This window comes from Punctularia strigosozonata, assembly GCF_000264995.1.
Source record: "Punctularia strigosozonata HHB-11173 SS5 unplaced genomic scaffold PUNSTscaffold_23, whole genome shotgun sequence".
NCBI lineage: Eukaryota > Fungi > Basidiomycota > Agaricomycetes > Corticiales > Punctulariaceae > Punctularia > Punctularia strigosozonata.
The window spans coordinates 40,062-65,227 of record NW_006767455.1 but is presented as its reverse complement, the minus strand read 5'-3'; the positions used below and the strand labels follow the sequence as shown (position 1 = coordinate 65,227).

At 56.6% G+C, this 25,166-nt stretch overlaps 9 protein-coding genes across 9 annotated transcripts; 2 read left to right on the top strand and 7 right to left on the bottom strand.

Moving 5' to 3' along the window:
* Positions 1 to 2: 2 nt before the first annotated feature.
* On the bottom strand, positions 3 to 1,653 carry PUNSTDRAFT_146951 (uncharacterized protein). Its single transcript, XM_007389046.1, has 7 exons — positions 1,353 to 1,653; positions 1,211 to 1,291; positions 999 to 1,154; positions 765 to 941; positions 619 to 711; positions 468 to 566; positions 3 to 402 (listed from the first exon to the last, which is right to left on the bottom strand). The coding sequence occupies exons 1-7, from the start codon at positions 1,452 to 1,454 to the stop codon at positions 253 to 255; spliced, it is 858 nt and encodes a 285-aa protein (XP_007389108.1). The 5' UTR covers positions 1,455 to 1,653; the 3' UTR covers positions 3 to 252.
* A 1,834-nt stretch (positions 1,654 to 3,487) lies between these two features.
* On the bottom strand, positions 3,488 to 4,381 carry PUNSTDRAFT_77901 (WD40 repeat-like protein; the record flags this gene model as incomplete). Its single annotated transcript, XM_007389045.1, has 1 exon — positions 3,488 to 4,381. The coding sequence occupies one exon, from the start codon at positions 4,379 to 4,381 to the stop codon at positions 3,488 to 3,490; it is 894 nt and encodes a 297-aa protein (XP_007389107.1).
* A 498-nt stretch (positions 4,382 to 4,879) lies between these two features.
* Positions 4,880 to 5,934, bottom strand: PUNSTDRAFT_40272 (kinase-like protein; the record flags this gene model as incomplete). Its single annotated transcript, XM_007389044.1, has 5 exons — positions 4,880 to 5,065; positions 5,116 to 5,334; positions 5,387 to 5,455; positions 5,508 to 5,675; positions 5,737 to 5,934. Coding segments are annotated over 5 exons (840 nt in total), but the record flags the coding sequence as incomplete, so codon positions are not given.
* A 697-nt stretch (positions 5,935 to 6,631) lies between these two features.
* Positions 6,632 to 7,926, bottom strand: PUNSTDRAFT_123211 (uncharacterized protein). Its single transcript, XM_007389043.1, has 4 exons — positions 7,785 to 7,926; positions 7,333 to 7,597; positions 6,954 to 7,264; positions 6,632 to 6,899 (listed from the first exon to the last, which is right to left on the bottom strand). Exons 1-2 carry the CDS (start codon positions 7,853 to 7,855, stop codon positions 7,354 to 7,356), a joined length of 315 nt encoding a protein of 104 aa, XP_007389105.1. The 5' UTR covers positions 7,856 to 7,926; the 3' UTR covers positions 6,632 to 6,899; positions 6,954 to 7,264; positions 7,333 to 7,353.
* An 876-nt stretch (positions 7,927 to 8,802) lies between these two features.
* Positions 8,803 to 9,055, top strand: PUNSTDRAFT_139338 (uncharacterized protein; the record flags this gene model as incomplete). The annotated part of the gene is made up of 2 exons (XM_007389042.1): positions 8,803 to 8,956; positions 9,012 to 9,055. The coding sequence occupies 2 exons, from the start codon at positions 8,803 to 8,805 to the stop codon at positions 9,053 to 9,055; spliced, it is 198 nt and encodes a 65-aa protein (XP_007389104.1).
* Positions 9,056 to 10,670: 1,615 nt separating this feature from the next.
* PUNSTDRAFT_139337 (uncharacterized protein) lies at positions 10,671 to 14,644 on the bottom strand (the record flags this gene model as incomplete). The annotated part of the gene is made up of 14 exons (XM_007389041.1): positions 10,671 to 11,578; positions 11,635 to 11,898; positions 11,954 to 12,286; positions 12,345 to 12,725; positions 12,780 to 13,014; positions 13,101 to 13,341; positions 13,389 to 13,598; positions 13,649 to 13,831; positions 13,880 to 13,932; positions 13,982 to 14,034; positions 14,083 to 14,162; positions 14,215 to 14,304; positions 14,357 to 14,574; positions 14,630 to 14,644. The coding sequence occupies 14 exons, from the start codon at positions 14,642 to 14,644 to the stop codon at positions 10,671 to 10,673; spliced, it is 3,264 nt and encodes a 1,087-aa protein (XP_007389103.1).
* Positions 14,645 to 15,391: 747 nt separating this feature from the next.
* Positions 15,392 to 16,963, bottom strand: PUNSTDRAFT_123209 (uncharacterized protein). Its single transcript, XM_007389040.1, has 5 exons — positions 16,722 to 16,963; positions 16,262 to 16,540; positions 15,589 to 16,192; positions 15,511 to 15,518; positions 15,392 to 15,457 (listed from the first exon to the last, which is right to left on the bottom strand). The coding sequence occupies exon 3, from the start codon at positions 16,020 to 16,022 to the stop codon at positions 15,702 to 15,704; it is 321 nt and encodes a 106-aa protein (XP_007389102.1). The 5' UTR covers positions 16,023 to 16,192; positions 16,262 to 16,540; positions 16,722 to 16,963; the 3' UTR covers positions 15,392 to 15,457; positions 15,511 to 15,518; positions 15,589 to 15,701.
* Positions 16,964 to 17,351: 388 nt separating this feature from the next.
* PUNSTDRAFT_56055 (uncharacterized protein) lies at positions 17,352 to 19,253 on the top strand. The gene is made up of 4 exons (XM_007389039.1): positions 17,352 to 17,664; positions 17,720 to 17,926; positions 17,978 to 19,055; positions 19,103 to 19,253. The coding sequence occupies exon 3, from the start codon at positions 18,632 to 18,634 to the stop codon at positions 18,827 to 18,829; it is 198 nt and encodes a 65-aa protein (XP_007389101.1). The 5' UTR covers positions 17,352 to 17,664; positions 17,720 to 17,926; positions 17,978 to 18,631; the 3' UTR covers positions 18,830 to 19,055; positions 19,103 to 19,253.
* Positions 19,254 to 19,615: 362 nt separating this feature from the next.
* Positions 19,616 to 24,474, bottom strand: PUNSTDRAFT_139336 (WD40 repeat-like protein; the record flags this gene model as incomplete). The annotated part of the gene is made up of 14 exons (XM_007389038.1): positions 19,616 to 20,514; positions 20,574 to 20,840; positions 20,893 to 21,252; positions 21,309 to 21,656; positions 21,704 to 22,051; positions 22,102 to 22,484; positions 22,548 to 22,775; positions 22,830 to 23,054; positions 23,103 to 23,561; positions 23,611 to 23,651; positions 23,710 to 23,762; positions 23,817 to 23,896; positions 23,951 to 24,108; positions 24,160 to 24,474. 14 exons carry the CDS (start codon positions 24,472 to 24,474, stop codon positions 19,616 to 19,618), a joined length of 4,164 nt encoding a protein of 1,387 aa, XP_007389100.1.
* Between the last annotated feature and the right edge of the window lie 692 nt (positions 24,475 to 25,166).

Sequence of the window (25,166 nt, the reverse complement as noted above, 5' to 3'; positions counted from 1 at the left end):
GTGAGGACAAGCCGGAGGTGCGATAGCACGCCGGCAGGATGTATATATCTCGCAAATCGCCGTCTACTGAGTCACAGATGAGTGGTTCGGAGGCGCCCTCGCCGAGTGGGGACGCGAGCCGCGACCTCGCAGTAGGAGACCGGAGGTCAGCGGTGTCTGCGTATGAATGCGAATCACTGTGAACACAACGATCATAGCCTTGGCATGGGGTAACGCCATGCGTCTCGGGATGGGGCCTCGCCTTCAATACGCCTAAGGAGCGCCCGCGATGTATTCCTCGAGAATCAGACCTTTCTTTCCCATCCAAGGCCACCTGCGCTTGTGGTCGATGGAGCTGTTCGGTTGGAGCTTCGCGCCCCTGCGCCCCAGTTCCGCGAGGATCCTGGCGACGTTTCGAGCGTCCTGATAAACGAAAACGTAACCGGCGCCCTCAGTGGGGACCTCTACGATATACGGAAGCCCCTTACGTCAATGCCACAATGCTGCCGACCTGCGAATGGTTCAAGGCCAAGACCGCGAAGCTGGGCCACGATGGAAGGGCTACGAGCGCGCTTGTTGAGGTGCACCTAAGATCTAAGCGTGAGCAAGGCTGTACGTGGACAATAGATCCAAACTAACCCTTGATCCATCTGGGAAGTCCTTTCGGACGTGTCCTTGAACTACGATGCGGGTATCCAAGAAGTCGATAGGTATCCAAGGAGGGATGTCGATCTAAATCAAGCCGATGAGGATAGATTCATATGGGGCATCGGGTGACCGCAGACCTTCGATATGAAACATTGCTTCACAAGAAAGTCGCGAAGATCCCATGGTCCGTCGCTAGAGAAACAGAAACGACAGAGCCGTTCGTCTGTTTCCGCGTCGAGGAGCCCGTTCTTGACGAGGAAGCCGCGAAACGAAGCCAAAACCTCCGGGAAGGTCGGAGCCGAGTCGACATCTGCCTGCCGAACAACCCAATGAGTTTATGTGAGCCTCACATGGGGCTAACTGCACACCACCTGCTCGATTCCCGTCAACTCCGTACAGAACTTGCTGAGCACCGGTCTCCAAGTCGGCTTCACGAACGCCCTGAACTCGTCCACTATCCGCAGGTCCTTGGCGACGCCAGAAGGCCCGTCCTTGTCCATCCAGCGCATCAAACACACTGGCCATTCCTAGAGTCGATGCAGCTCAGCGTGGAGGGTCGCAGGTGAATGTATGGAGGACCCACGATGATTTCATTCGGCCACGCAAAGTCTGTGCCAGCTTGGCACGTTGCTTCGACGTCGATGACGAGCAAGGCGTCGTACGTCTATTCAAGAGTCGCTACATAAGCGCTCCGACAGATGGCCGTAGAACCATCAGACACGCACCTGCTTAGATCCGCGAAACTCCGTTATGGTCTTTCCCAAGGTAACATCATGGCCAGGGGACGAGATGTGTAGCTTGCTCGCTAAGAGGTTCCCGAGGTTCATGGAGGTAAAGTGCAGAGAAAGACGAGCGCGTTCTGAACGTTAAGTGTCCAGTGGACGCCAAATACCGGCTGGTTGAACAAGTGGGCGCGAAGGCAAGGTTGTACAGTGATGCCAGGTTCGTGAACGGCCTCTGTATTTTCCAATTGATGGAGGTTCAACGTTCGACGTTCAACGTTGGTACACCAGCTGTACGGACAGCAAACGCCTTGTGGCCGCGCGGAGGCAGCCCGTGGGAATCGTGCAAATTCGCATCTCTCTGCCTGCTTGCACGCCACTATGGAACACACTCGCATGCTAGCAGTACTCCCAACCCGGCGTAAATTGACATCTACGACGAATGTATCCTTTCCGCCGCCGATATCACCAGCCTTGGACACTGTCATCCCGGGACGAGGGTGTGGGACAACCGGCACAACACCTCTTGAAAGTCGACGAGTTTATCTCTCGATGCGTCTGCCTGTGCGATCGAGCACGATGGATGCCGGCATCGTCCAGTAATTCCAACTGGCGGTCATCTGCATCAGATCGCATCCCCGGTCTGCCCGTAGGTCCCTTCCAGTCACTCAGGAATTCGACTAGGCGCGCGTGCGTTCGCGCCGAACGTGACGTCGCCCGCGCAGGACGGAACGCGTGAGGGCATGGCGAAACCTTCCGCGTGTTTTGCCCCCTGCACTAGTCACGACTCACTTGGGCCATCGCCGGACTGTGACTGACTTGGGATGAGAGGATCACGACCCGCGCCCCGTCACTTTGCCGCTGAACTGCCCACTTTGATTGATTTGATTCCTCGTGCTACATGCCTCGGCCTCGCTCAATATCTTCGCAACGAAGGCCTTCCACGACCCTTTCGTTGGCTAGCTACCCACCGGTCTTATATCCAGATGCACGCAAGTATCGGCCATGCCAAAACCCGAGAGGATCGCACGTCTGCAGCAGAGTATGTAAATACCTTCTGTATTCACCATCCTCTGTCCTCTTAAATCACCGTAGCCTGACATTTCCTGTTCCGCCGGCCATGGATTAGTCCAGCGACGGCACGAACATAGCGACTACCGTCTGACGGCGCTCACGCCTTGAATCTCCGGCGTTGATAGATGGCCTGTGCACGCATCGACGCTCTTCGCCCCCGTGCATTTAGTCCGCGGTGAGCGACATTACACTCTCGACGTGTCGAGCATCATCCCATGCCCCCCATATGACGTGCTACTCAGGTGCATCGGTCTGCATCCGCCCTTCGCTCGCCGGCTCCAGACCTTCGGCCGATGGCACTCGGCCGCGCTTGTCGCCCCCAAGCCATGAACGGACCACCCTGTACGTTGATCGCGCCGGATCAAAGAGGGCGGCTTGTAGGAGGTATGGACAATGAACATCTGTCTAGGACGCGTTAAAATACCGGGTTCCGTGCGCTGGGCGAACTTCGATGGGAACAGATGGTGACGGAACGGAGGGATAACGATTACGAGGTAATGTCGCATCCGAAATGCGCTGGTGTTGTTGACAGTGCATTCAGTACCTCACTTCCCTCCGTCGGACGCCTTTTCTCTCGATGGACAGTAGAAAATTTAGGATGTGCGACGACGTGAAAATCCTTCGTTCCCTCCCTGGGCATCCTAATCATTCGCCTGCCCCTGTATTTCGTCGTTGTATGCATGTTACTACTGTCGCCTCCGGTGAACCGCTCTATTCAGGGCGTATAGTACATAAGTGCACTACGTGGACGAGAACCGGGAACCGATGCAAATATACACGGCGTACGGTGCGGGCACACCTTGGGAGATCTGGATATGGAAACATGGCGCATACTGAGTCGCGCGAACGGTACCTGTTGCGCCTTTCATGCCGTTGACAACTTCCAAGCTAGCATCATGACTGCCTGGATGATGTTTCGCGGGCGATCTCCACTTCATGCGCTTCTAGCTGGTGGCCGCGAATCGACGCCGTCAACTACCATTCCTCGTCAGGGAGGTCCATGCACGACAAAAGCGGATAGTACGCACCACGAAACCGATCCCATCCCGACACCCCACGCTTGCCTAATCGACCTCTCCATCCCATATTTTCACCACATTATCATGACCCCCCGAGACGAGGCGCTTGCCATCGGGAGAGAACGCAACAGACCAAACCCCCCAGTCGCCACCGTGAGCTTCCCAAGGCCCCGCCACTGTCTGTCCCGTCTGCGCGTCCCATATCCGCATCGTGCCGTCTTCGGAGCCGGAGACGACGTGCTGGCCATCCGGCGAGAATGCCACGGAGTAGACACCTTTTTTGTGCCCTTGCAGTGGCCCCACCACCGTCTGCCTTGTCTGAGTGTCCCAGATCCGGATCGTCTTGTCGTAGGAGCCCGAGACGATGCGCGCGCCATCGGGGGAATATGCGACTGACCAAACCCAGCCATCGTGGCCTCGCAGCGGGTCCCCGACTGGCTCGCCTGTCTCGGCGTCCCAGAGTCGAATCGTGCTGTCGCCGGACCCAGAGGTGATGTGCTTCCCATCCGGTGAAAAGGCGACGCTCTGAACATAGTCAGAGTGACCCCGTAGAGGCTCGCCGATGGCCTGTCCCGTCTGCGCGTCCCAGAGTCGGAGCGTTTTGTCGGCTGAGCCCGAGACGATGCGGTTGCCATCGGGTGAGAATGCAACACACAGAACCAGGGATGTATGCCCTCTGAGCGGCTGCCCGATCTGCTGCCCTGTCTGCACGTCCCACAGCTGCATGGTGCGGTCCATTGAGCCAGAGGCAAGGCGCTTTCCATCGGGGGAAAACGACACCGAGTAGACCTCGCTCGTGTGTCCCCGTAAAGGCTTGCGGGTTTCCTTTCCGGTGTCCACGTTCCAAATCCGGATGGTGTTGTCCCCGGAGCCCGAGGCAATTTGCGAGTTATCCGGAGAGAATGAGACGGAGTACACAGCGCCAGAATGACCTTGCATTGTATGCTGCAGAGCCTGCCCTGACGATGAAGTCAATACAACGCGCGCAACACATCCAAACACCGCGACGTACCACCGAATATCGTCATCCTCGCCATCGCCTGCCGGATCCCCGGTTGCCTCTTGTCAACATGAGGCACAAGTTTGTTCATCACACGTCTGGGATATCGCTTCAAGTTCACGTCTGGCAGGAACGACGACATTGTGTCGAGAATCCATATCGTATCAATTGCACGCATCTCGCGCAAACATGAGTCTGTTGATTCGCCGAGAATGGTTTCAAGAGACTCAGAAAGTGTGCTTGCATCAGCGATATTGAATATAGCATTCCTGCCCGTCTCTGTGCGAGTTCAGTACAGAGCTTGTGGGAACATGATGACGTGGCCAACCTGTAGAGAGCATCTCGTCGAGCACTTGACGATCCACCTCCGCAAGGCCTTCATCCAGCAGCTTCGCAATCAACCGTCGAGCAGTTTCATACCATTGAAGCCGATTTAGTACTTCCGAGATCCGAGGTCGCTTAGACGGACGTGCTACCCAGCAGGAGCTGATGACATTACTCCAGATGAAATCGTCCAGACCTGGTGCATGAAGAGGACGCTCTGGTCGCTTGCCGTCGCGAACTTGGAGAAGAACCACAAGCTCGTGTGGGATATCGTAGAACGGGCGCCTCTCAGTGAAAATCTGTACAGAGTGTTTGTTTGCGTGGTTCAGCCATGGCGGAATGTGCTTACCTCCCATGCGGTCATACCAAACGCATACACGTCAGACTTCGACGTTAACCTCTTATCCTTTGCCGCAATATCGGACAACTCAGGGGCCATGTAACGGAACGAGCCCCAATTTGCTGACGACCCAGCCGTCGGCGCCAAAGAGGTGGTACCAAAAACTGTCGTGGCGAGACCAAAGTCACTGAGACGCGCATACCCAAGGTTGTCAACAAGGACATTGCGCTGGTCCCGAAGACTGAATATTGATCGACCGTTCAGGCAGATACACACTCACGCTTTTGAGATCCCCGTGAACGAGACCGCTGACATGCATGTACTCCAAGCCACGAGCGATGTCCGTGATCTGTCGTGACTCCGTGAGCTTAACACGGTGCGCAGCGAGACGCGGCGCTCACGAGTTGAACGCGATTCGCATGCGGGTGACTTTCGAGATACGAAATGACATCGCCATGCTCCATCCATTCCGACACGATACACGCTTGGTACGACGGTTCGATGCCGATGAAGGGAACGATATGAGGGTGATTCAGTCGTTTCCAGACGACGGCCTCCCTGCAGAACACCTGATCGTTTTCGCCAGTTGACCGAGCGAATAATTGTGGTCTGGCAACGTAGGTTACACACCTTCATGAACGATTTCCTCTCCCTGACGTGCAGTCGCATGAACTTCAGAGCCACAAATTTGCCATTGAAGGTCCCCCGATATACGTCGGCAAATCCACCAGCGCAAGGTGGATCTGTCCCAACCCTGGCCAGTCCCGACAACCTGTACCTGGTGGGTACAAGCCCGCTTTCGCCGCACAGTTCTCTCAGCGAGCGCAGGGACGTTCGAAATTCATCGTCCGTTCGACGTATCTGGTCGAGGCGCTGCAGAGCATGCTGAGTTTCCTGTTTTGGTCGTTTTGCGGTACGTGTGATCATCACTCACGTAGTCTAACCAGTCTATCCTCTCCTGCAAACCCGCGGTATGAGTTGCAGAAATGTCGTCCATGTAACGTCGCTCTGGCAGCAGGTGAGGAAGCCGTGGGGCAAAGGGTCAGCGACGGATGCGGCTCGTCGATGTCGTCGATAGCTTGTATCACGATCAGCGCCGAGAGGCCCATCTGGGTTAAAGCGGCAAGGATGGCTGTTCGCTCGTGTATCACCTTTGCACAACGCGTGGCGGCAGTGCGGTAGGCTGTTGTGTGTGTGCATTGCCATTGGACCGATATACTCACGCGGGAGAACATGCACAGAAGGATGGCTGGGCTCATTCGTAAGCTACAAATCGTTGCATACAGCCTGGAGCTTCTGTATACCTTATGGGCGCTGGGATTGTGGATTTCGGAGAAGGATGGCTGGGCTCATTCGTAAGCTACGAATCGTTGCACACAGCCTGGAGCTTCTGTATACCTTATGGGCGCTGGGATTGTGGATTTCGGTGATAGCAGCAAGCCATGCTACGACGACAAGAGATTGGGGACACTGGCAATGCCGTATCGTGAGCAGTGGTATATTCATTCATGGCCCTAATACCGACGAAATGCTATGCCGCGTTTCATTGCGACCATCGAATTGCCGCATGGAGTTACACAGCTGCGACATCCACTGTATAAAAGATGACTCGCGGGTAAAGAATCCACCGTCTCAGCTGAACCGACTACCCCACGCGCATATGTGCTCCGTATCGCGTTGAAACGCGATCTTGCGTCGCCGAAGATCAGGCGCGCGGGGCCTCCGGTTGACTATGTCAGCGTGGACGCCCGACATCGCGACGCGGACGCTGGCGGATGGGCCAGATGACGGGTCTGCATGCCGGATCAATATCATCGGAGGCTCTGTAGAGATTGCCGTGGACCCACGACGGACACCTGTACGCCTTGCGAATCGTCTTTGCCGGTCATGGACCCTAAGAGCGGCGCATGCGCGTCAGGCGAGCCTCTCACGTCGAACTGATTCAACCAAAGCATGTCGTTCACGATCGAGCTCGTATCGCCCGCCTGCATCGAGGCTGTTAGTCCTCGCATGCAACTCTCTTGGCCAGCAAAAAAAAGGTGTGTCTAGCGAGATCTTGCATGTATATATTCACACAGCCATGACCGTGAGCTCTGTGGACGAACCGAGAGCATCCGCGGGCCGAAACGGCGCGTTGCGCTGTCTTGCAGAGCGTGGACTATGAAGATGTTGTGATCGTCGGCTCGAGTGTCGAAAAATGCCATAAGGCGAGGATGGCAGGCGTACCTATGACGGGATGCAGCAACTCTATCGCAAGCTCGGTTGACGTGCGATGCGAGCAGCGGAATTCCTGCGCGATGCACTATATGCCGCGGGCGTTGTGTTTGGATCTGCCTCATGGAAGCGTGACCTAAGGCAGAGGAAGGGCTGCAGGCGGGAAAAGACAAAGTCGCGGGGCTTGCCCAGAGTTGACTTGAGATCCGTATTGCGCCGCGAACGAAGGGTTGCCTCGGACGGTCGATATGCCAGGATTGACCGGGCTCCCGTGCGCCTGTCAACAAGTCAGTCCGACTCGCAACACGCATTTGGTGAACGCCCAAATGTCAGGTGGTCAACCCGAGCAGGCGCCAAGGTACGATCATCCGCCGAGGTTTCGGGGACTCCGCGCTCCCCACAGCAGAATCCTGCACCAGCATCCTCTCGGGCCGCCATGAAGGGTAGGACGGCGTGGTACTCACCAGAACTCCAAACTTGGAAACAACGCCGGTGAAGACGCGATCGCCGGTGAGTCCTGCGTTTGTGGTTTCATGCGGGATGCGCGCCTAGAAACGTCGGTATGTAGGTGGTGCCAGCAGAGCCGAGAGTCGCAAGAGAGCTGAGCTGAGCTGACAGAGGTGGTCCGCTCCAGGATTAGAAGCGACGTTCCTTGTTTGGAAGCAGAGTCGAGATCTGGAAAGGAAAGATGTCCAAGGCGGTTGGCGGGCAAAGGCGACCGACGATCCCGACGTCATCGGCTCTCGCACTCTCACCGGAGCTCTGAACCGAGATGTTCCTGTGAACCGCGAGCGACTTGTCCGTCCTCACGTATACTTACGCCCCCGCTCACGGCCTTCGTCGCTCTGCCCGCGATACGCCTCTCCCACTCCCTGCAATCCATGCGCTCGCCTCAATGATAATCGACCAATATGCGGCGATGACATCGCATTACCTTTGTCGCCTGCCAATCCAACGGCGCACAACCCACGCCCAAGTTCTGTCACGCTGAAGAGGAGATCTCATTCGCCGGTTTATCCCATGCACGTTGCTCGCCCTCGCTGCATCGTCATCGCCGTGTTTCGACCTCCCTCTGTTTTCCACAGATATGGTATGCGGGTCGAATGCCAGCTGAATAACGTGGTCTGCATGTACTGGCGCTCCTGCCTCAACGTCTTCACATGGGCGGACGCTGCGCCGGCGGCCTGCGTGCGTCTCATCACCTTCTGCTTGCACATACGCCGGGAGTCAGTGACGAACTGTTCTCCAGGCCTCGGACTCCATCTCACATTTGTTTAAGTGACGCGATGCGCGGCGTTCCACGATGAGGACCTGATGAGCAGCCAAAGGCAGGTCGGATGCATAGTGGACTGGGCGGGCCACGACACCTTTGCAAAATCGACGATGGTAAGTCGTTGCCGTATGCGCGGTGATCACGCAGATGTCTAACCTCAGCATGCAGCTCCGCGTGACGGAATATAATCTGCCGGGCTCGACACGTCCATGTCGAAGCACGTCCCCATAGTCGAATCCCCCGCGCTTCCCTTGCCCCCGTCGCATGGCCTACCAACGCTCGAAGCCGTATTTCGAAAAGCTCATCGGTTCGAGCTTCCGGGAGACATCACGTCGGGTGGTGTGTATTCGAAGGACATTCTCCGTGCGCGCCTACGCCTCTTTTACATCCCCAACATGCTAATACTCTTTTTCTGCAGACCGGGCACACAAGGCAAGCGGCAGCGCCATCGCGCTAATGTAACGGGCGCGGCATCGACTCGACGACCCCACGCCAGGATCCCAATATCGCGAGGAACCATCTGAAGCGAGTTCCGTCGCGATCGCGAGCGCTCGAGCGCAAACTGACCTACCTCCAGCTTAGCTTCCCGACGGCCGGCGGTGCTTGACGACGACGCAGCTCTCGGCTTAGTAACGGCAAGCGCTCAAGCAGTCCAGGCAATGGCAAGTTCTCGCCCTCTCTGGGGTGTCCGAGGTCTGTGCCGACGCTCCGCTTCCGCGTCCAGCTCCGCCGCCTGAGCCTTCCCGAACCGGGGACACATCAGCAAATATGCGATTGTCCTGTCCCGCTTGCTTTGCTGAGCTTTTGAGGAGTCTTCTCGCCCATCAACGTTCCCTCCACCCCCCTTCCCAACTTCGGATGCTCCTTTGCGCCGGCGATCAGACGGACGAAGGTCAACATGATGGACCATATGCGCCGATGCAAGTCTCAATCGCGGTCGCAAGGACGCGCGAGAGGCAAAGCCTTTCTTGTAAGTGGATGGACTGATGCCCGCACCGGTCCACAACGATGCTGACGGCCGTCCCAGCTCTTTGCCCATACTCGATCCAACCTCCCGCGCGATCGAGCACGACCTACACGACGGGTGCCCACGCCGTCCGTCGATCCTCCCAAGTGGCGACGATCGTTCAAAGACCATCGGCGCCGTCAAGATGCGCTCATGGCCTCTTCGCCGACGGTATTCTGGGCTCGGGAATTTGACAGGTCAAGGCTACGGGGGCAGGCCAAGTACGCGGCGCCTTCCGCCTCCGACGTGCTGCTGAGGTGTATCAACCTGCATCCATCCTTCGCTCCCCGTCCCGGACCGTCGACCGATGGCATCTGCTCGGCCGCTTGTCGTCCCCAAGCCATGCACGAACCACGCTGGACGTCGATCGCGCCGGGTCGAAGAGGGCGGCTGGGAGGAGGGATGGACGACGATCATCTGTCCAGGGCGCGTCGAAGGATCGGGCTCCTCGCGCTGGGTGAACCTCGATGGGCAGATGGTAACGGAACGGAGGGATGACATTTACAAGGTAACGTCGCATCCCAACTGTGCTAGCGTTGCTAACACTGAACTCAGTACCTCACTTCCCTCCGTCGGACGCCTTTTCTCTCGATGGATAGTAGAAAATCTAGGATGTGCGACGACGTGAAAATCACTCGTTCCCTGGGGATCCTAATCATTCGCCCGCCGTTGTATTTCGTCGTTGTATGAATGTTACTACTGTCGCCTCCGGTGAACCGCTCTATTCAGGGCGTATGGTACATAAGTGCACTACGTGGACGAGAACGGGGAACCGATGCAAATATACACGGCGTACGGTACGGGCACACCTTGGAAGATCTGGGTATGGAAACATGGCGCCTACTGAGTCGCGCGAACGGTACCTGGGGCGCCTTTCAAGCCGCGGCAATGTCCAAGATAATATCATAATTGCATGGATGATGTTTCGCGGGCGATCTCCACTTCATGCGCTTCTGGCCGGCGGACGCGAATCGACGCCGTCAACTACCATTGACTCGTCAGGGAGGTCCATGCACGACGGAAGCGGATACGCACCTCGAAACCGATCCCATCCCGACACCCCACGCTGGCCTAATCGACCTCTCCATCCCATATTTTCACCATGTTGTCATAACCCCCCGAGACGAGGCGCTTGCCATTGGGCGAGAACGCAACGGAACGCACCCCATATTCGCCACCGTGAGCTTCCCAAGGCCCCGCCACGGTCTGTCCCGTCTGCGTGTCCCATATCCGCATCGTGCCGTCTTCGGAGCCGGAGACGACGTGCTTGCCATCCGGCGAGAATGCCACGGAGTTGACGTCTTTTTTGTGCCCTTGCAATGGCCCCACCACCGTCTGCCTTGTCTGAGTGTCCCAGATCCGGATCGTCTTGTCGTAGGAGCCCGAGACGATGCGCGTGCCATCGGGGGAATATGCAACTGAAAAAACGGAGCTATTGTGGCCTTGCAGCGGTTCCCCGACTGGCTCGCCTGTCTCGGCGTCCCAGAGTCGAATCGTGCTGTCGCTGGATCCAGAGGCGATGTGCTTCCCATCCGGTGAAAAGGCGACGCTCTGAACATAGTCAGAGTGACCCCGGAAAGGCTCGCCGATGGCCTGTCCCGTGTGCGCGTCCCAGAGTCGGAGCGTGCGGTCGACTGAGCCCGAGACGATGCGGTTGCCGTCGGGTGAGAATGCGACACAGCAAACCCAGTTCGTATGCTCTTCGAGCGGCTGCCCGATCCGCTGCCCTGTCTCCACATCCCACAGTCGCACGGTCCCGTCAGTGGAGGCCGAGGCAAGGCGCTTTCCATCGGGGGAAAACGACACCGAGTTGACGTAGCTCGTGTGCCCCCGTAAAGGCTCGCGGACTTCCTTTCCGGTGTCCGCGTTCCAAATCCGGATGGTGTTGTCCCCTGAGCCCGAGGCGATTTGCGAGCCATCAGCAGAGAATGAGACGGAGCACACGATGTTGGTATGTCCCTCAACGGCCTTGAGCAGCCCTGTAGACAATATCGAGAGTTAGATTATGACGCATGACACATAGGAGGACACGCACTGTCGCCGAATATCTGCCTTATTCGATCCATGTTCTCCCGAACCCCAGGTCGCTGCACATCAGCATCGGAGAACAGATCCGTCAAGTCGCTGTTGCGATACGGGCATACGCTACTCGGTAGTGAGGAAAACGTGCCAAGAACAAACGCTACATCGGTCACATATATCTGCCACGTCTCTAGCGGCATTGCTTTGTTGCTTCGGCCGGCAGCGAGAGACTCTAGCAGGCGAGAAATGTCCGTGGCGTCCCTTATCGATTCTCGCCCTATTTCTGTGTGAATTCAGCTTGGGCTTTTGTTCAGTATTCTGGATCTGCTGACCCGACGATAGCAAGACTTCGAGCATATCATGGTCCGGATCCAAACGTTCGAGCTTGGCGACCAGATGTTGCGCGAGCCGTAGAGAAATGAAACGCAGCAACTCGGAGCCGATTCCCGGACGTTGCGTGTCGATGTCTGGTAGGCACTTGGCGAACTCCCGGTCCTTCTCAGCAGCGTAAGCGCTTGGGTCAAACGCGCTGAGAGCTATGGCCAAGTCCGTGCTGCGATGCTTTCGTGATTCTACTGTCATGCTAACGTCGTTCTGTACAACGCTGAGCGTGTTGAATAGCGTGTTTACGTCGGAACACCTTGTGATCACCTCCTTCCCAGAGTCTGATGCCGTAGGCTTAGAGCGAGCACCACCGAGTGAATGGCACGAAGAAAGGCGTACCAGACGTCCACAACATAGCGAGTACCCGCCGCTCAAGATCCGACATCGGCTCACCGCCCGTAAGAGCGTCCATGATCTTCCGCACGGCGTCCTGAAACAAAGCACGAATCTGATAGACTGCCTGGTGAACATCGTGTTCATCGAAAGCCTGACGGATCTGCTGGTTGTCATCATGATATAAAAGATTTGCAGTCGCGAGCGTCCATTCTTGTACTGCGTCGTCGGCGGGTAGACTGCGAAATGCGCCAAGAGCAAGGAGGCAGTTGGCGAGGCATGCCTTACGCTCTTCCGCCTCTATATCATCGCGCGTACGAATGAAGTCCAGAGCTTTGAACAGCTGCGCCACGTCCGTATCCCGTTCTATGATGTTCCTGCCAGTCTCTGTGAAAGGATCGTTATATTTGAGTGATGTGATCTCCGCGCAGTCTCACTCACCCGACGATACCAGAGTCATGAGTACCCTGCGGTTATAAGCTGAACGCTCCCCTTGTAGGATATCTTGAATGACATCTCCCGTCGATGTGTAAGGATCCGGTTCTATGCGCTCCTTACTAACGTCCGTGGCTATGGCGTCCCACGTTATTTGCGATGGAAGACGTGCTGCCGGCCTTCGGAACGTCTGCGGATCCGGAAGGAAAACAGATTCATGGATCAACTGGCCATCCATCACCTGGCGAGGTGCACAAAAATGAGGACTAGCGTTTTGTGATGCATCATCAGCTAGGAGAAGCTGGGACGAAAGAAGCTGGGGTATACTCGCCGATTGGTCGTATGTGCCTCGACATCGCTGCGAACGGGATTGTACGACAGCCGAGTGAAAGGCAAACATTCCATAATCAACCAAAACCAGTTCATGGACTTTGTGGGCTTCCCCACGAGCTGCCACTCGCCACGGAAATCTTCCACCAGGAGACCAGAGATCGTGGCTTCGTTTGTCATCCAACGCAACGAAGGTCCGAACTTATCAAGACCGAGATTGGACGCATTGCCTCCCCCGCTAAATATGGGTTAGCATCTCGTCGGAGGTTCGTGCGAGCAGCTTACATGTCGGAATGAGAGCCTGCGAACCAAACTTCTTTGATGTTGCTGCGTGCCTCCTTTGGTCCCGCGCCGCCGTTCGCATACTCGGGGAGAAACTTGACCCGACGCTCGTCAAGGGCAAGTGCATGCCTAAACACGCAAACATGGGACATGCCCGTCGTGGTTTCCGGAAGACTTTTGCCACGCGCGAAGCCGATAGAAGAGACGGTATCCCTGGAAGAATGATCAGCGACTCGACGGCATAGAATCGCTTTAGCGCTTACCATGCACCCACGAAGTGGACCTTGACATTGCGCCGCGAAAGAGTAGACTTGAACCGCGCACTAAGTTCCATGGGGCTTGGCTCGCCAGCGAGGGCAGGCGTCGTCGCGGTCGAGTTGGGCGATTTCCCTGAGGTAGACGCACGGGTTTGCATGGCGGTGATGGCCATATACAGCTCGTATGCGCTTGTATCATGTCATCGAGATGTTCCTCAGAGGCTGGTGCCTACTCACAACGCGATCTGCTCATTGTTTCCCTTGTGCAGAAGGCCAACCTTTGGAACGCCCTGCTCATCAGATCCCGATTCGTGTAATCAGGCCGATTAGACCACGCACCCACTCAATCATACCTGCGATGACGCGGGCTTGGTACGCGCCTCTCGAGAACCCTACACGTTCGGTAAGTCACTGGATGATTCAGTTGGACCTGCACCCACCAAAGAGAAATATTCTATCACCGTCTTCGTAGTTTTCGGACAACCATTGATATGCGCTGAGGACGATCCGCTTGAAGTGCCTACGCCATGGAATTGAAGCCAAGATCACAGTGAGAGAATCGGATAGCGGACCAAGCGATCGCCATATCGATGTTGTGGTCAAGGGCTTGCATCCAGCGTGTGGGGGAAAACTTCGATCCTCGAACATACGTGCCGATCCCACTGTTGTAGTACGTGAGCTGGCCTTCACTAAGCGGCTGTAAAGCTCGACAACGTTGGTATTCTGCGATGGATGTTCAGCAGATCATGGCACGAGCGGGAAGCCTTCAGGAAGCCGACCTTTGCCGAGAACTGATTGGCGGTACCGTCGATGCATACGACGAGATTTCTGCCCCGACGTTCGAAGCACGCGCATGCCGGAGGATCGGCTTTTTGCCGCGCTGGCATCTCAGGTTGACCGGCCATCGGGATGGTGTCCGGCTCTATGGATCCCTGTGAGTGATGTCGGCGTCAGAGTGTCAAACTGGCGTGAAAAGGATGGTCATACATGATTCGGAGGCATGGAGGTTGAACGGCGCGCGTTGACTCCGGAGTCGGGCATATGCAGTAGGGAGACGGATTGTGAGTAGTCCACGGTCTCGAGTGTGAGGTGTCGAGGGCGAGTACTTAAGATGCAGAGAACGAAAGCACACCGGCTTGCCTCGCTCACTCCGCATTGCTCACAGCATTCGCCGATAAGAAGGGGAAGAGCACCGTGAGGCATCCGTCGTGCGTCGAGCCCCACTCCATGTTCATCTACACAAATCGAGATTCATGTGCCTATCCCGAACGAGGGCATGCTTCGCAACGTGTACGCACGACGTCTTCGGCGGGAACAGGACGGCTCTCTGCCTTCGATGCGTTCTTGTGATGCCCACGTACGTGCCTCGCGTGTCCCACGACGCGCGAGTCTTTAATAGCTGCCCGCGGTTCTTGCGGTCTCATGCACGGTTCCTGCAAGCTTCTGACACCGGCCGGTGCGCCACACCGTCAAACGCTGCGTTGAGCGAAGGTGGAACTTCCGAGTTTTCATTTGTGCTCTACATGCGATCGGTGACTGCCAGCTGCATGCCTTCACGATGCTCCAAACGCCCTTCCGTGACAGCATGAACCATATCACTCTCGCTTGAGTGCGCATCCATGAGGCATCAAGCCACGAGCTGTGTACAAGCTGCATGGCAAGAATAGAGCCGGAATGAGCACAAGCGGCTGGTGGTCAAAACGGGAATCAAACGCACGCGTATGCTATTATCCATCTCCTGTGCCGGAACATCAAAATGCAAGTTTCGTATCGGATGGGGTTCGAAGAGTTCCATCATCGCGGCATGCGTGTATCCTTGAGGCCGACCGTGTCATCTATGAAAGTTCAAGGCTCTTGATGGCGCTCACGCTTTTCGCTGAGAGCGGCGATATGCGTGAGTTGAAGCACTTGACGGTGAACACGACAAGGACGGTATCCAAACTTACTAGGTGTTCTGGATCGCGGAAATTAGTTCTATGGCTTGTAGCACTCGACGATGGCGCAACGAACACGCTCAAAACGAGCCTTATGCGAGCGCAAGGCCTTGAGTGTAAGAGGATCAGGCAGCTCCGGCCATGCGCGGTCGGCGCGTTGCAAGCCCGCTCGAGTAAACGATCTCGCGGGGAGAGCGGAGATGGCCAACGGTAGGTATGTGCGCAGCTAAGGCATTCAATGAATTCACCGATCCAACGCTCCGGCTCGGCGTCGATGAATTCACAAGGGGTGTTGCCTTTGCATACGCCGACTTATGCGACGTGGGAGAATAAAGCGTGGCGCATGCATGCAAGGCGAGCCATGCGCGCCCCGCCACCATCGCGGAGAGCAGCGAGCTGACTCGACTCCTGACTTGTGCAGTCGCACCCTGTCCTTGGCCGTCCATCTACCACCCCACGTGTCTATACGATCATCATCATCAATACGAACCGCGCAGGGGTAACACACGTACATAGGGATCTCGCGCATACGTTCGGACGCCATACCCTGCCGCGCTCATCCTGCGAGCCTGGGCAGGCCGATCATCATAGGAGTCGCGTCTTGGAATAGCGAGGGCTATGTGAAAGAAAACGCGCATCAGCATGTCGTCGAAGTCGACGCGGTGATAGGAGGTGGCGAACGTACCTACAATCCACCTCGCATCCTTTCCCTGGAGCCCCTGGCAGCGCATTCATCGGGCACGGCTTGTTGTCGGCCTGTGCTATGCACGCATACATCATTGAGATCACGGGAGCCAGCTTCGAGGTGGTGTGCCGATAGCGCCTCCCCGAAGATCACAGCAAGTTCGTGCTGCCGGGCTTCCGATCTGAAAGTGGCCGGCGAGCGTAACCGCGGTACGGCCGGGTGATTGGAGCAGCTACGCGTGCGAGGGAGTTTCAAAGGAAGCACGGAAAGCGGCCGATCCTGTAAAGGCTTCAGCACACGACCGGGGAAGTGCAACAGGGGGAGAGGATCGAAAAGGCCAACCCAGCCACGCGACCAGCACGCTCAACACCGAGGTTTCGGGGGATCCACGGTCCCCTCAGTAATTTGCGCGCTGGGAACCTCGCGGACGGCCATAATGTACAAAGTACAGATCGCTCACCTTGCGTTGCCGATGGAGGAATGCCAGCCTGCGTGCAGTACGCGCTGCAGTCGATCCTGCGACTTCTTGAGTACGTTGGCATCACAGGCGTTGGACGGCCAAGACTCGTGCGAGAATGTAAGGAAGGTATGCCGGGCGGGGATCATTTAGAGATACGCTAGGAGAGGCCGAGAAGAGAGCGTCCCGAGCTGAGCGCGACTTCCAGATCGTCGAGGTGAGCCGCAAGCGTAACGTTCAGGAGCTGAGGGAGATGCCGAGCAGCCGAGAGCAGCTGTCACCGCTGTCGCGCTCAAGAGCTCTGGGCCGATTCGCCTGCCAACGCCTCTGAAGCGAGAGGGATCTGAGTTCGGACACCCGCCCCGCCATAGCCTCGCTCACAATGTCCGCGCTAGGTTTTCAGGCTCATCCTCGCTCGATGTCCTCGCACCAAAGGCTGTATAATCGCCTGCGCCGACGCAGCGTGCCCGCCAGCTAGACCTCGCCCAGTTCTCCGCACAGCTGCACCCGATTACCAATCACCCCAAATTCCGAGAGGATCGCACATCTGCAGCAGGAGTCCGTGATATCCACCCTATGTATGCGCGCATCCTCTGTGTGTTACGATCACCCTCTCCTCACACCCCCTGTTCCGCTTGGTCCCGCAGACGAGTTCAGCTAATGCGCGAATATAGCGACCGTCGTCTGACGGCGCTCTCGCCTCGAACGATCGACATCGACAGACGGTTTCACGATGGTCTGTCTGTGCCCGCCTCGACGTCTTCCTGCTCGTGCATGCGTCCGCGGTGAGCGCCGACGTATCCTCGATGTATTGGGCTTCAACCCCGTATATATGTTAGTAAGCCGATGTGCGGCGTTCTGCGAAGAAGATCCGATCAACAACCAGAAGGATCACGGATGCGAAATACGGCCGGGTGGATTCATGGTGGCCACAACCAATGCGGCGGTGAGTTCTCGTTGTATGCAGAGCGTCTGTACCGATATCTGATCCCGACGCGTAGCCCCTCACCCGGAACGCGACGCCGTGCTTATCTGCGGTCAATGTGGGTGCGTTGAAGAACGTCCCCACCCCGGCGGGATCCGTCGCGCTATCCTTTCCGCTCACGATCCCACCTATCCTCATCGATCACGGCTTCAAGTTGCGTGCGTGCCTCATCATGCCGAGGATTGTGTGGGGCAGATCGTGCTTCTCGACACTTTTGCTTCGTGTGCTGTCTACGTCTCGTCCCGTCTTCCGTATATGCTGACCTCTCTCACAGGCGTGACGGGTTTTCTGGAAGGCGGCTGCGCGACACGAACGTAGCGATGAGCACCGAGTCGACAACGGCACATCGCGGTTTCGATCGCTGCCAACGTACGCTACCAATCAGGTCCCTTGCAGAGTCGAGGCGGATTACGACGGCGGCTAAGGCACCGGGGTGGACTTCGGGGCATCTGCCAAGCTGTTGGCAACGACCAAGGTAGTGCTGAACTTGCCATGAATGTTGTACCGCGGATGATCCCCGCTTCATGCACTTCCAGCCAGCGAATATTCAGGCACTCCCAGCACCCTGGTTGCTGAGGATGGCGTGAGCGCCAGACTTGGCGGCATCGACGTTCATTGATGGGCCGGAAGATGGGTTTGTACGCCACACGAGTATCGTCCGGAGTCTCTGCGAAGGCTGCCACAGAGTGACAACGGCACAACGGACACTTACGCAGAATACGCATCTTGAACGCCGGTCATGAGTCCAATGCGCGGCGCATGTGCCGATTGCAGTCCCAAGGACGCGCGAGGGGGGGAAGCTTTGTCTGAGAATGGATGGACTAATGGCCGCACCGGTCCTCAACGATTCTGATGGCCGTGCCAGCTTTTCGCCCATCCTCGATCCGTCCTCCCGCGCGATGGAGCACGACCTACACGACGGGTACCCATGCCGTCCGTCGCTCCCAACGGGCCGTTTAAAGACCTTCGCTCATCAAGATGCGCTCACGGCCTCTTCGCCGACGGCATTCCGGTCTCTGGGGAATACGACAGATCAAGGCTGGGCGAGCAGGTTAACTACGCGGCGCCTTCCACCCCCTCTGACGTTGTGGCTGAGGTGTATCAATCTGCTTCCGACCTTCGCTAGCTGCCTCGGACCGTCGACTGATGGCACCTGCTCGGCCGCGCTGGTCGTCCCCAAGCCATGCACGGACCACGCTGGACGTTGATCGCGCCGGGTCGAAGACGGTTCGCTGGGAGCAGGGATGGACGACGGACATCTGCCCAGGGCGCGTCGAAGCACCGGGGTCCATGCGCTGGGCGACCTTCCATGGGAAAAGATGGTGACGGAACGGAGGGATGACAGTTACAAGGCAAGGCAGCATCTCAACTGCGCTAGCGTTACTGACGCTGCACTCAGTACCTCACTTGCCTCCGTCGAACACCTTTTCTCTCGATGGATAGTAGAAAACTTGAAATTCTGCGGCGGCGTGGAGATATTTTGTTCCCTGGGCACCCTAATCACTCGCCCGCTGTTGTATTTCGTTGTTGTATGAATGTTACAGTGTCGCCTCCGGTGAACAGCTCTATTCAGGGCGTATGGTACATGAGTGCACTACGTGGACGAGAACGGGCACCGATGCAAATATACACGGCGTACGGTACGGGCACACCTTGGAAGATTTGTATGGAAACATGGCGCATACTGAGTCGCACGAACGGTACCTGGTGCGCCTTTCATGCCGTTGACAAATTCCAAGCTAGTATAATGACTGCATGGATGATGTTTCGCGGGTGATCTCCACTTCATGCGCTTCTAGCCGGTGGACGTGAATCGACGCCGTTAACTACCATTACTCGTCAGGGAGGTCCATGCACGACGAAAGCGGATACGCACCTCGAAAACGATCCCATCCCGATATCCCACGCTGGCCTAATCGACCTCTCCATCCCATATCTTCACCACATTGTCACCACCCCCAGAGACGATGCGCTTGCCATCGGGCGAGAACGCGACGGAAGAAACCCCCCAGTGAGCTTCCCAAGGCCCCGCCACGGTCTGTCCCGTCTGCGCGTCCCATATCCGCATCGTGCCGTCGTCGGAGCCGGAGACGACGTGCTTGCCATCCGGCGAGAATTCCACGGAGCGAACCGGGCCTTCGTGCCCTTGCAGTGGCCCCACCACTGTCTGCCTTGTCTGAGTGTCCCAGATCCGGATCGTCTTGTTCTCGGAGCCCGAGACGATGCGCGCGCCATCGGGGGAATATGCGACTGACAAAACGGGGCCATCGTGGCCTCGCAGCGGGTCCCCAACTGGCTCGCCTGTCTCGGCGTCCCAGAGTCGAATTGTCCTGTCGTCGGATCCAGAGGCGATGTTCTCCCCATCCGGTGAAAATGCGACGCTCCGAACCCAGTCAGAGTGACCCCGTAAAGGCTCGCCGATGGCCCGTCCCGTCTGCGCGTCCCAGAGTCGGAGCGTCTCGTCGCGTGAGCCCGAGACGATGCGGTCGCCGTCGGGTGAGAATGCGACACACAAAACCGGCCGCGCATGCCCTTCGAGCGGCTGCCCGATCTGCTGCCATGTCTCCACGTCCCACAGCCGCACGGTGCGGTCCATTGAGCCAGAGGCAAGGCGCTTTCCATCGGGGGAAAACGACACCGAGTTGACGCCGCTCGTGTGCCCCCGTAAAGGCTCGCCGACTTCCTTTCCGGTGTCCGCGTTCCAAATGCGGATCGTGATGTCCCGAGAGCCCGACGCGAATTGCGAGCCATCCGGAGAGAATGAGACAGAGTACACATGGCCAGTATGACCTTCAACGGCCTTGAGCAGCCCTGTGGACAATATCGAGAGTTAGAAGGTATGAGATACAACATACATGAGTGCAACGCACTGCCAGTGAATATCCGCTTGATCTGCATTATGGCCTCATCGATTTCTGGCCGCTCCTGATAGGCATTGGACAACAACTTTCTCAAGTCGTGCCTCGGGTATTGCTTCGCACCGGGCGGCAATGCCATAAACTTGCCCAAAACCCATATTATGTCGGTGACGCGTGCCTTTCGCAACTCAGGATCCATCCCACGGTCTTGCACGCGCCCGAGAGCATCGAAGAGTTGCGCAGTGACGACACCCTCTGCAAACGCCTTCTTTCCGATGTCTTTGCAGACTTCTAAGTCACCAGTATGCAGAACCGTGCTGGGTATACTCACCTGTCGACGCCATCCTTTCCAGCACATCGCGGTCTGCGTCGGCCATCCCGTCACTCGCGAGCTTGGTTGTTATAACACCTGCGCGGTTGCGGAACGAGGATGCGATATGATCCTTGGCAGTAGAAAGACTGCGTCGATCGGTGTCGAGGTTCGAAATCACGTTCGCAACTTCAGGTTCCAGCAGAACCTCCATGCCCGGGGAAAGCGAGGGGAATGCGCCAAGAGCTGCCACTATATCGGTGATGTGCGTTCTGCGGAGGTTCGGCTCCATCTCAAGGTCAAGGTCAGTCGCTGTATCTTTCAGGGCGGCGAATAGCTCGGTGACCTTCCCGGACTCCTCGATCGATTTCCTGCCAGATTCTGCGCAGCGAGTGAATTCAGGCTGCGGGAAGGATAAGCAGAGAAGCCACGCTCACCCGTGAAAAGCAACATATCGAGCATTCGGCGCTGTCCGATAGAAAGCCCGGTGCGGTTGACAAGATGATCGACAAGCTCCCAGGCTTTGCTGCGGGCGGTGTGCATGACCCAGTCAAAGACCCGGTCAATGCCCGGTCGCTGCTGGACTAGAGGGAACAATCTCGCCAGATTGTGGTTCAAATACCGTTTCGTGCCTTGCGACCGCAAAGGGAATGCACCCAAGAGAATCAATAAATCCGTGATTCGCTCTTCGCGGTAGCGCCAATCCGGGTCATTCTGTACGGTATTGAGAGCTTTGACCAGCTCAGACTCCTTGGCAATGTCCGTGATAACCCTCTGGCCGAAAGCTGTGGCAAATGAGTCCTTATAATACCGAGGAAAAGAGTCGACTGACATGTTTCCACGATTGTGCATAACAAATCCCGGGATTTGTCGGATAAATACTGGTTTTCACGAAGCTGCTTCAGCAGACTTTCCGTGATCGTGCGGAATGGACGCTTAAGCTCCTCAACCACCTGCTGATGACTTTCGAGATTCAGGCTTTTCCAGTCGTCACGAGACAAGATAACCCCGGCCACGCGCATCCAAGTCTGAGTTGGAGCGTCGTGGTGTGACATATGAAAAGCGCTAAGAGACAAGAGGCAGTCAATCGTATGCGCGTCCGAATCTTCCGTGGACTGCATGATTTTCCCCCAAAGCAGTGACGCATCTACGCTGTCTGCTATGGATCGTTTGCCGTCCACTACACAGGATGTCACACAACGATTCAAGCAGCATGCAGTGGCGACTGACCTGTTGATAACAGTGTTAAGAGTACGCTGCGATCGGGGACTGAAAGCTGTTTGCGTGAAATATCCTTCAACACCCCTTTCGCCGAGATATAAGGGTCACGCTCTATTTTTGTCCACTTTTCCTGAGGCTGTTTGTACTGTAGCAGTAGGCGAGCCCAGGTCATATCGGAAGGTAAGTGGGCTCTCGGTTCAGGATTTTGATTGGAGCCCGGTGCTCCACCTGGGTGCGGATCAGAGACGGCCTCAGGGTCAGGCGTGGAGGAACACTCCGGAGAGATATTAGAATCGCTCTGCTGCGCTACTGAAGATGATACGAGGGAATCAAGGACGGACTCGTGTATCAGCTGTCCATCCATGATCCGACGCGGCGAGGCGCGATGCCAGCTGAGGAACAAAGGCCCTTATCAATGCCAACAATGAAGCAAATGACCACACGACTGTATTCACCTCCACCGAGTATGCTCCCCATCCTGCTTAGGATCGTACGACAAATGCTTGAGGGGGAACCACTCCAGCATCCTCCAAAACCAATTCATCGAGTTGGTGGGTTTGACCTGCTTCCAATCGCCTTGGAAATTCTCCGTCCGGAGCCCTGAACGCGATGCTTCGTACGACATCCAGCGCAGAGCCGGTCCGAACTGGTCCAGTTTCAGATTGACATTACTGCCTCCGCCGCTTCATGTCTGTTCAGCCGAAGTTACCGCAAGGGATATCTCTCGAGGGACGTACATGTCCGAATGAGAGCCTGAAAACCACACTTCCTTGACGTCTCCTTTATCCGTCCCATCATCCCTTGCAAGCGGTCCAACACCGCCGTTTGCGTATTCGGGCAGGAACTTGACCCGAACCTCGTCGAGGGCGAGGGCGTGTCGGAACACGCAGACGTGCTTCATCCCCGTAGTCGTTTCTGGAAGGCTGGGTCCGCGAGCGATTCCGATTGAAGAAACGGTGTCCCTGGTGGCGAGTTAGCACTTCGTGGTCAGGAAATGCGATTGAGCTCACCATGCTCCGACGAAGTGGACTTTGACCCCCTTACGAGAAAGCGCGTCCTTGAAGCGCTTACTCAACTCCAGGGGATCGGCCTTGTCATCGGCCTTGTCGTTGTCACCTTCGGACGCGTTCCCTGATTTGGCCGTCTGTGCCGAGCACGCTAGAATGCTCCAAACCCTTGAGAGCCAGCTGGTTCTGGTCGGTTCGGCGTTGTTCGAGGTATCCACACCGGCAGACCCCTCTTCGAGTTGCTGTGCTCCCGCAGTTGGTGACGCCCGGGGTGACGTCCGGAAGGGCCAGAACGAAAGCTTCCGGGCCCAAGAAAATATGTTGCGTTCCCCTAAATTTGCATCATCCGTGTTGGCTGCGTCGGCCCCTGGAGTGGGTCCGTCCTTCGGTACGCTGAACGCAACCGGAGATTTGGGAGACCTCTGCTGTCTCGCAGTCGTCGCCATATACAGTGCATAGGCGCTATTGTGCAGTATTAGACGACATCGATGCATAGACATTAGCTACCGACAAGGATATTTGCCCATCGTTGCCCTTGTGAAGTAGCCCAACCTGGAACGTAAGGTCGGTAAGTAAGCGTATGGTGCGAACGACCGCAAGACGCGCGCACTCTTTCTATCATCCCTGCAATGACTCGGACTTGATATGCGCCTCGCGAGAACCCTAGGAGTAACGGTAAGAGCGACGCGGATGGATGTATTGTTACAGATGACGAACCGAATAAGAATATCCTGTCGCCAGGTTGGTAGTTCTCGGACAGCCACCGGTAGGCGTCGAGAACGATTCTCTTGAAGTTCCTTTGCGAATGGTGATGAATACGGGAGTATGAATTATCTCACTAGCTGTCTTACCACGCAATGGCCATGTCGACCGTATGATAGAAGGCCTGTTTCCAGTACTCAAACGACCAGCTGTTCTCCCTCGCGTACGTCCCGATGCCACTGTTGTAGTACGTCAGCTGGGTGTCGTCCTTGACGAGCCGGCTGTAAAGCTCGACGACGTTCGTATTCTGGGGATCAAAGGTTAAGTACCTGCGCGAGGAGAGGTGCTCTTTTCCCACCTTTACGCTGAACTGATTGGCAGTCCCGTCGATACAGACGACTAGGTTCCTGCCGTTGGGATTGCATCCACACGGTTTCGTACTCTTCGTCTCTGGTTGTTGCCCTGCTTTGTTTGGAGCTTTGGCCGTTGGGTTAGATCCAAACGTCACGGGAGGTGGATTAACAGCGATGAACTCGTCATCCTCCGAGAGTGACACCGAATCCCAATCAAAGATCACGTCGTCGTCAGTCATCTTGGGACCAGGGGTAGGGCGATGCGCTGGGGGCGGATTCGGAGGTGATGTTGAACCCATGCCGTCGTCGGAGGGAGGCATCGGTCAACAGGCCTGGCACTGAGGCAGAGGTTCGCTGTGGGTGGGGATGTGGACGAGTGGCGGCCAGATGCAAGCAATACAAGACTGCTGAAAACGCACATGCGATGCCCTCGCGGGTCCCTTTCTCATGCATGCAAGGGCACACAATACACGAGGCTTCCGATGGGAAAGCATCGCAGCAAGGTTCAATATGACTTGTACGTGCCTCATGGTGCATGATCAATCCCGGCGTTCGAACGCTTCGACAGACGTGCGAAGCCACCGTGTTAGTCTTAGTCGGACTTCCGCAATGGTCTTGATGATCTCCAGAGCATCTCAATGAGTTCGTTCAAGTAGGTCGTCTCGCGGGTAGAGGTTGCATCGCTCTTCAATGGCCGCGTCCCTATGCTTCCGAGTCGTTTCACATATGTCACGTATGCGCCTTGCATAGGTGGGAGCTACTGAAAGAGGGTTCACGGTAACGTCGCAAATGAGCCATGGCCATAGTCAAGAAGAACGCCGAATGCGTGAGATGGGCGCCTATGCGCCTATGAACGTGTTGGGTGGCCTGGACAAGAAGACGGGACCATGCATGTCGCAATGATGAAGAAGCACAGGCGGTGGCAGCGACGAGATGCTCGCTGAGATTGGAAGGACGCCACGACACGACTCCCATTGAATTGCCCTTGTCCACACCTCTAGGCTCTAGGAGC

What these genes read in the sequence shown, in the direction of transcription:
- PUNSTDRAFT_146951 (XM_007389046.1), bottom strand. Translation starts at nt 1,454, where the DNA reads ATGAACCTCGGGAACCTCTTAGCGAGCAAGCTACACATCTCGTCCCCT. An exon ending in AGTTTCGCGGATCTAAGCAG is followed by an intron (nt 1,292 to 1,352) that starts GTGCGTGTCTGA and finishes ACTCTTGAATAG; the next exon opens with ACGTACGACGCCTTGCTCGT. An exon ending in AGCAATGTTTCATATCGAAG is followed by an intron (nt 712 to 764) that starts GTCTGCGGTCAC and finishes GGCTTGATTTAG; the next exon opens with ATCGACATCCCTCCTTGGAT.
- PUNSTDRAFT_123211 (XM_007389043.1), bottom strand. Translation starts at nt 7,855, where the DNA reads ATGAAACCACAAACGCAGGACTCACCGGCGATCGCGTCTTCACCGGCG. An exon ending in TTTCCAAGTTTGGAGTTCTG is followed by an intron (nt 7,598 to 7,784) that starts GTGAGTACCACG and finishes ACTTGTTGACAG; the next exon opens with GCGCACGGGAGCCCGGTCAA.
- PUNSTDRAFT_123209 (XM_007389040.1), bottom strand. Translation starts at nt 16,022, where the DNA reads ATGGACGGCCAAGGACAGGGTGCGACTGCACAAGTCAGGAGTCGAGTC.
- PUNSTDRAFT_56055 (XM_007389039.1), top strand. Translation starts at nt 18,632, where the DNA reads ATGCCGTCCGTCGCTCCCAACGGGCCGTTTAAAGACCTTCGCTCATCA.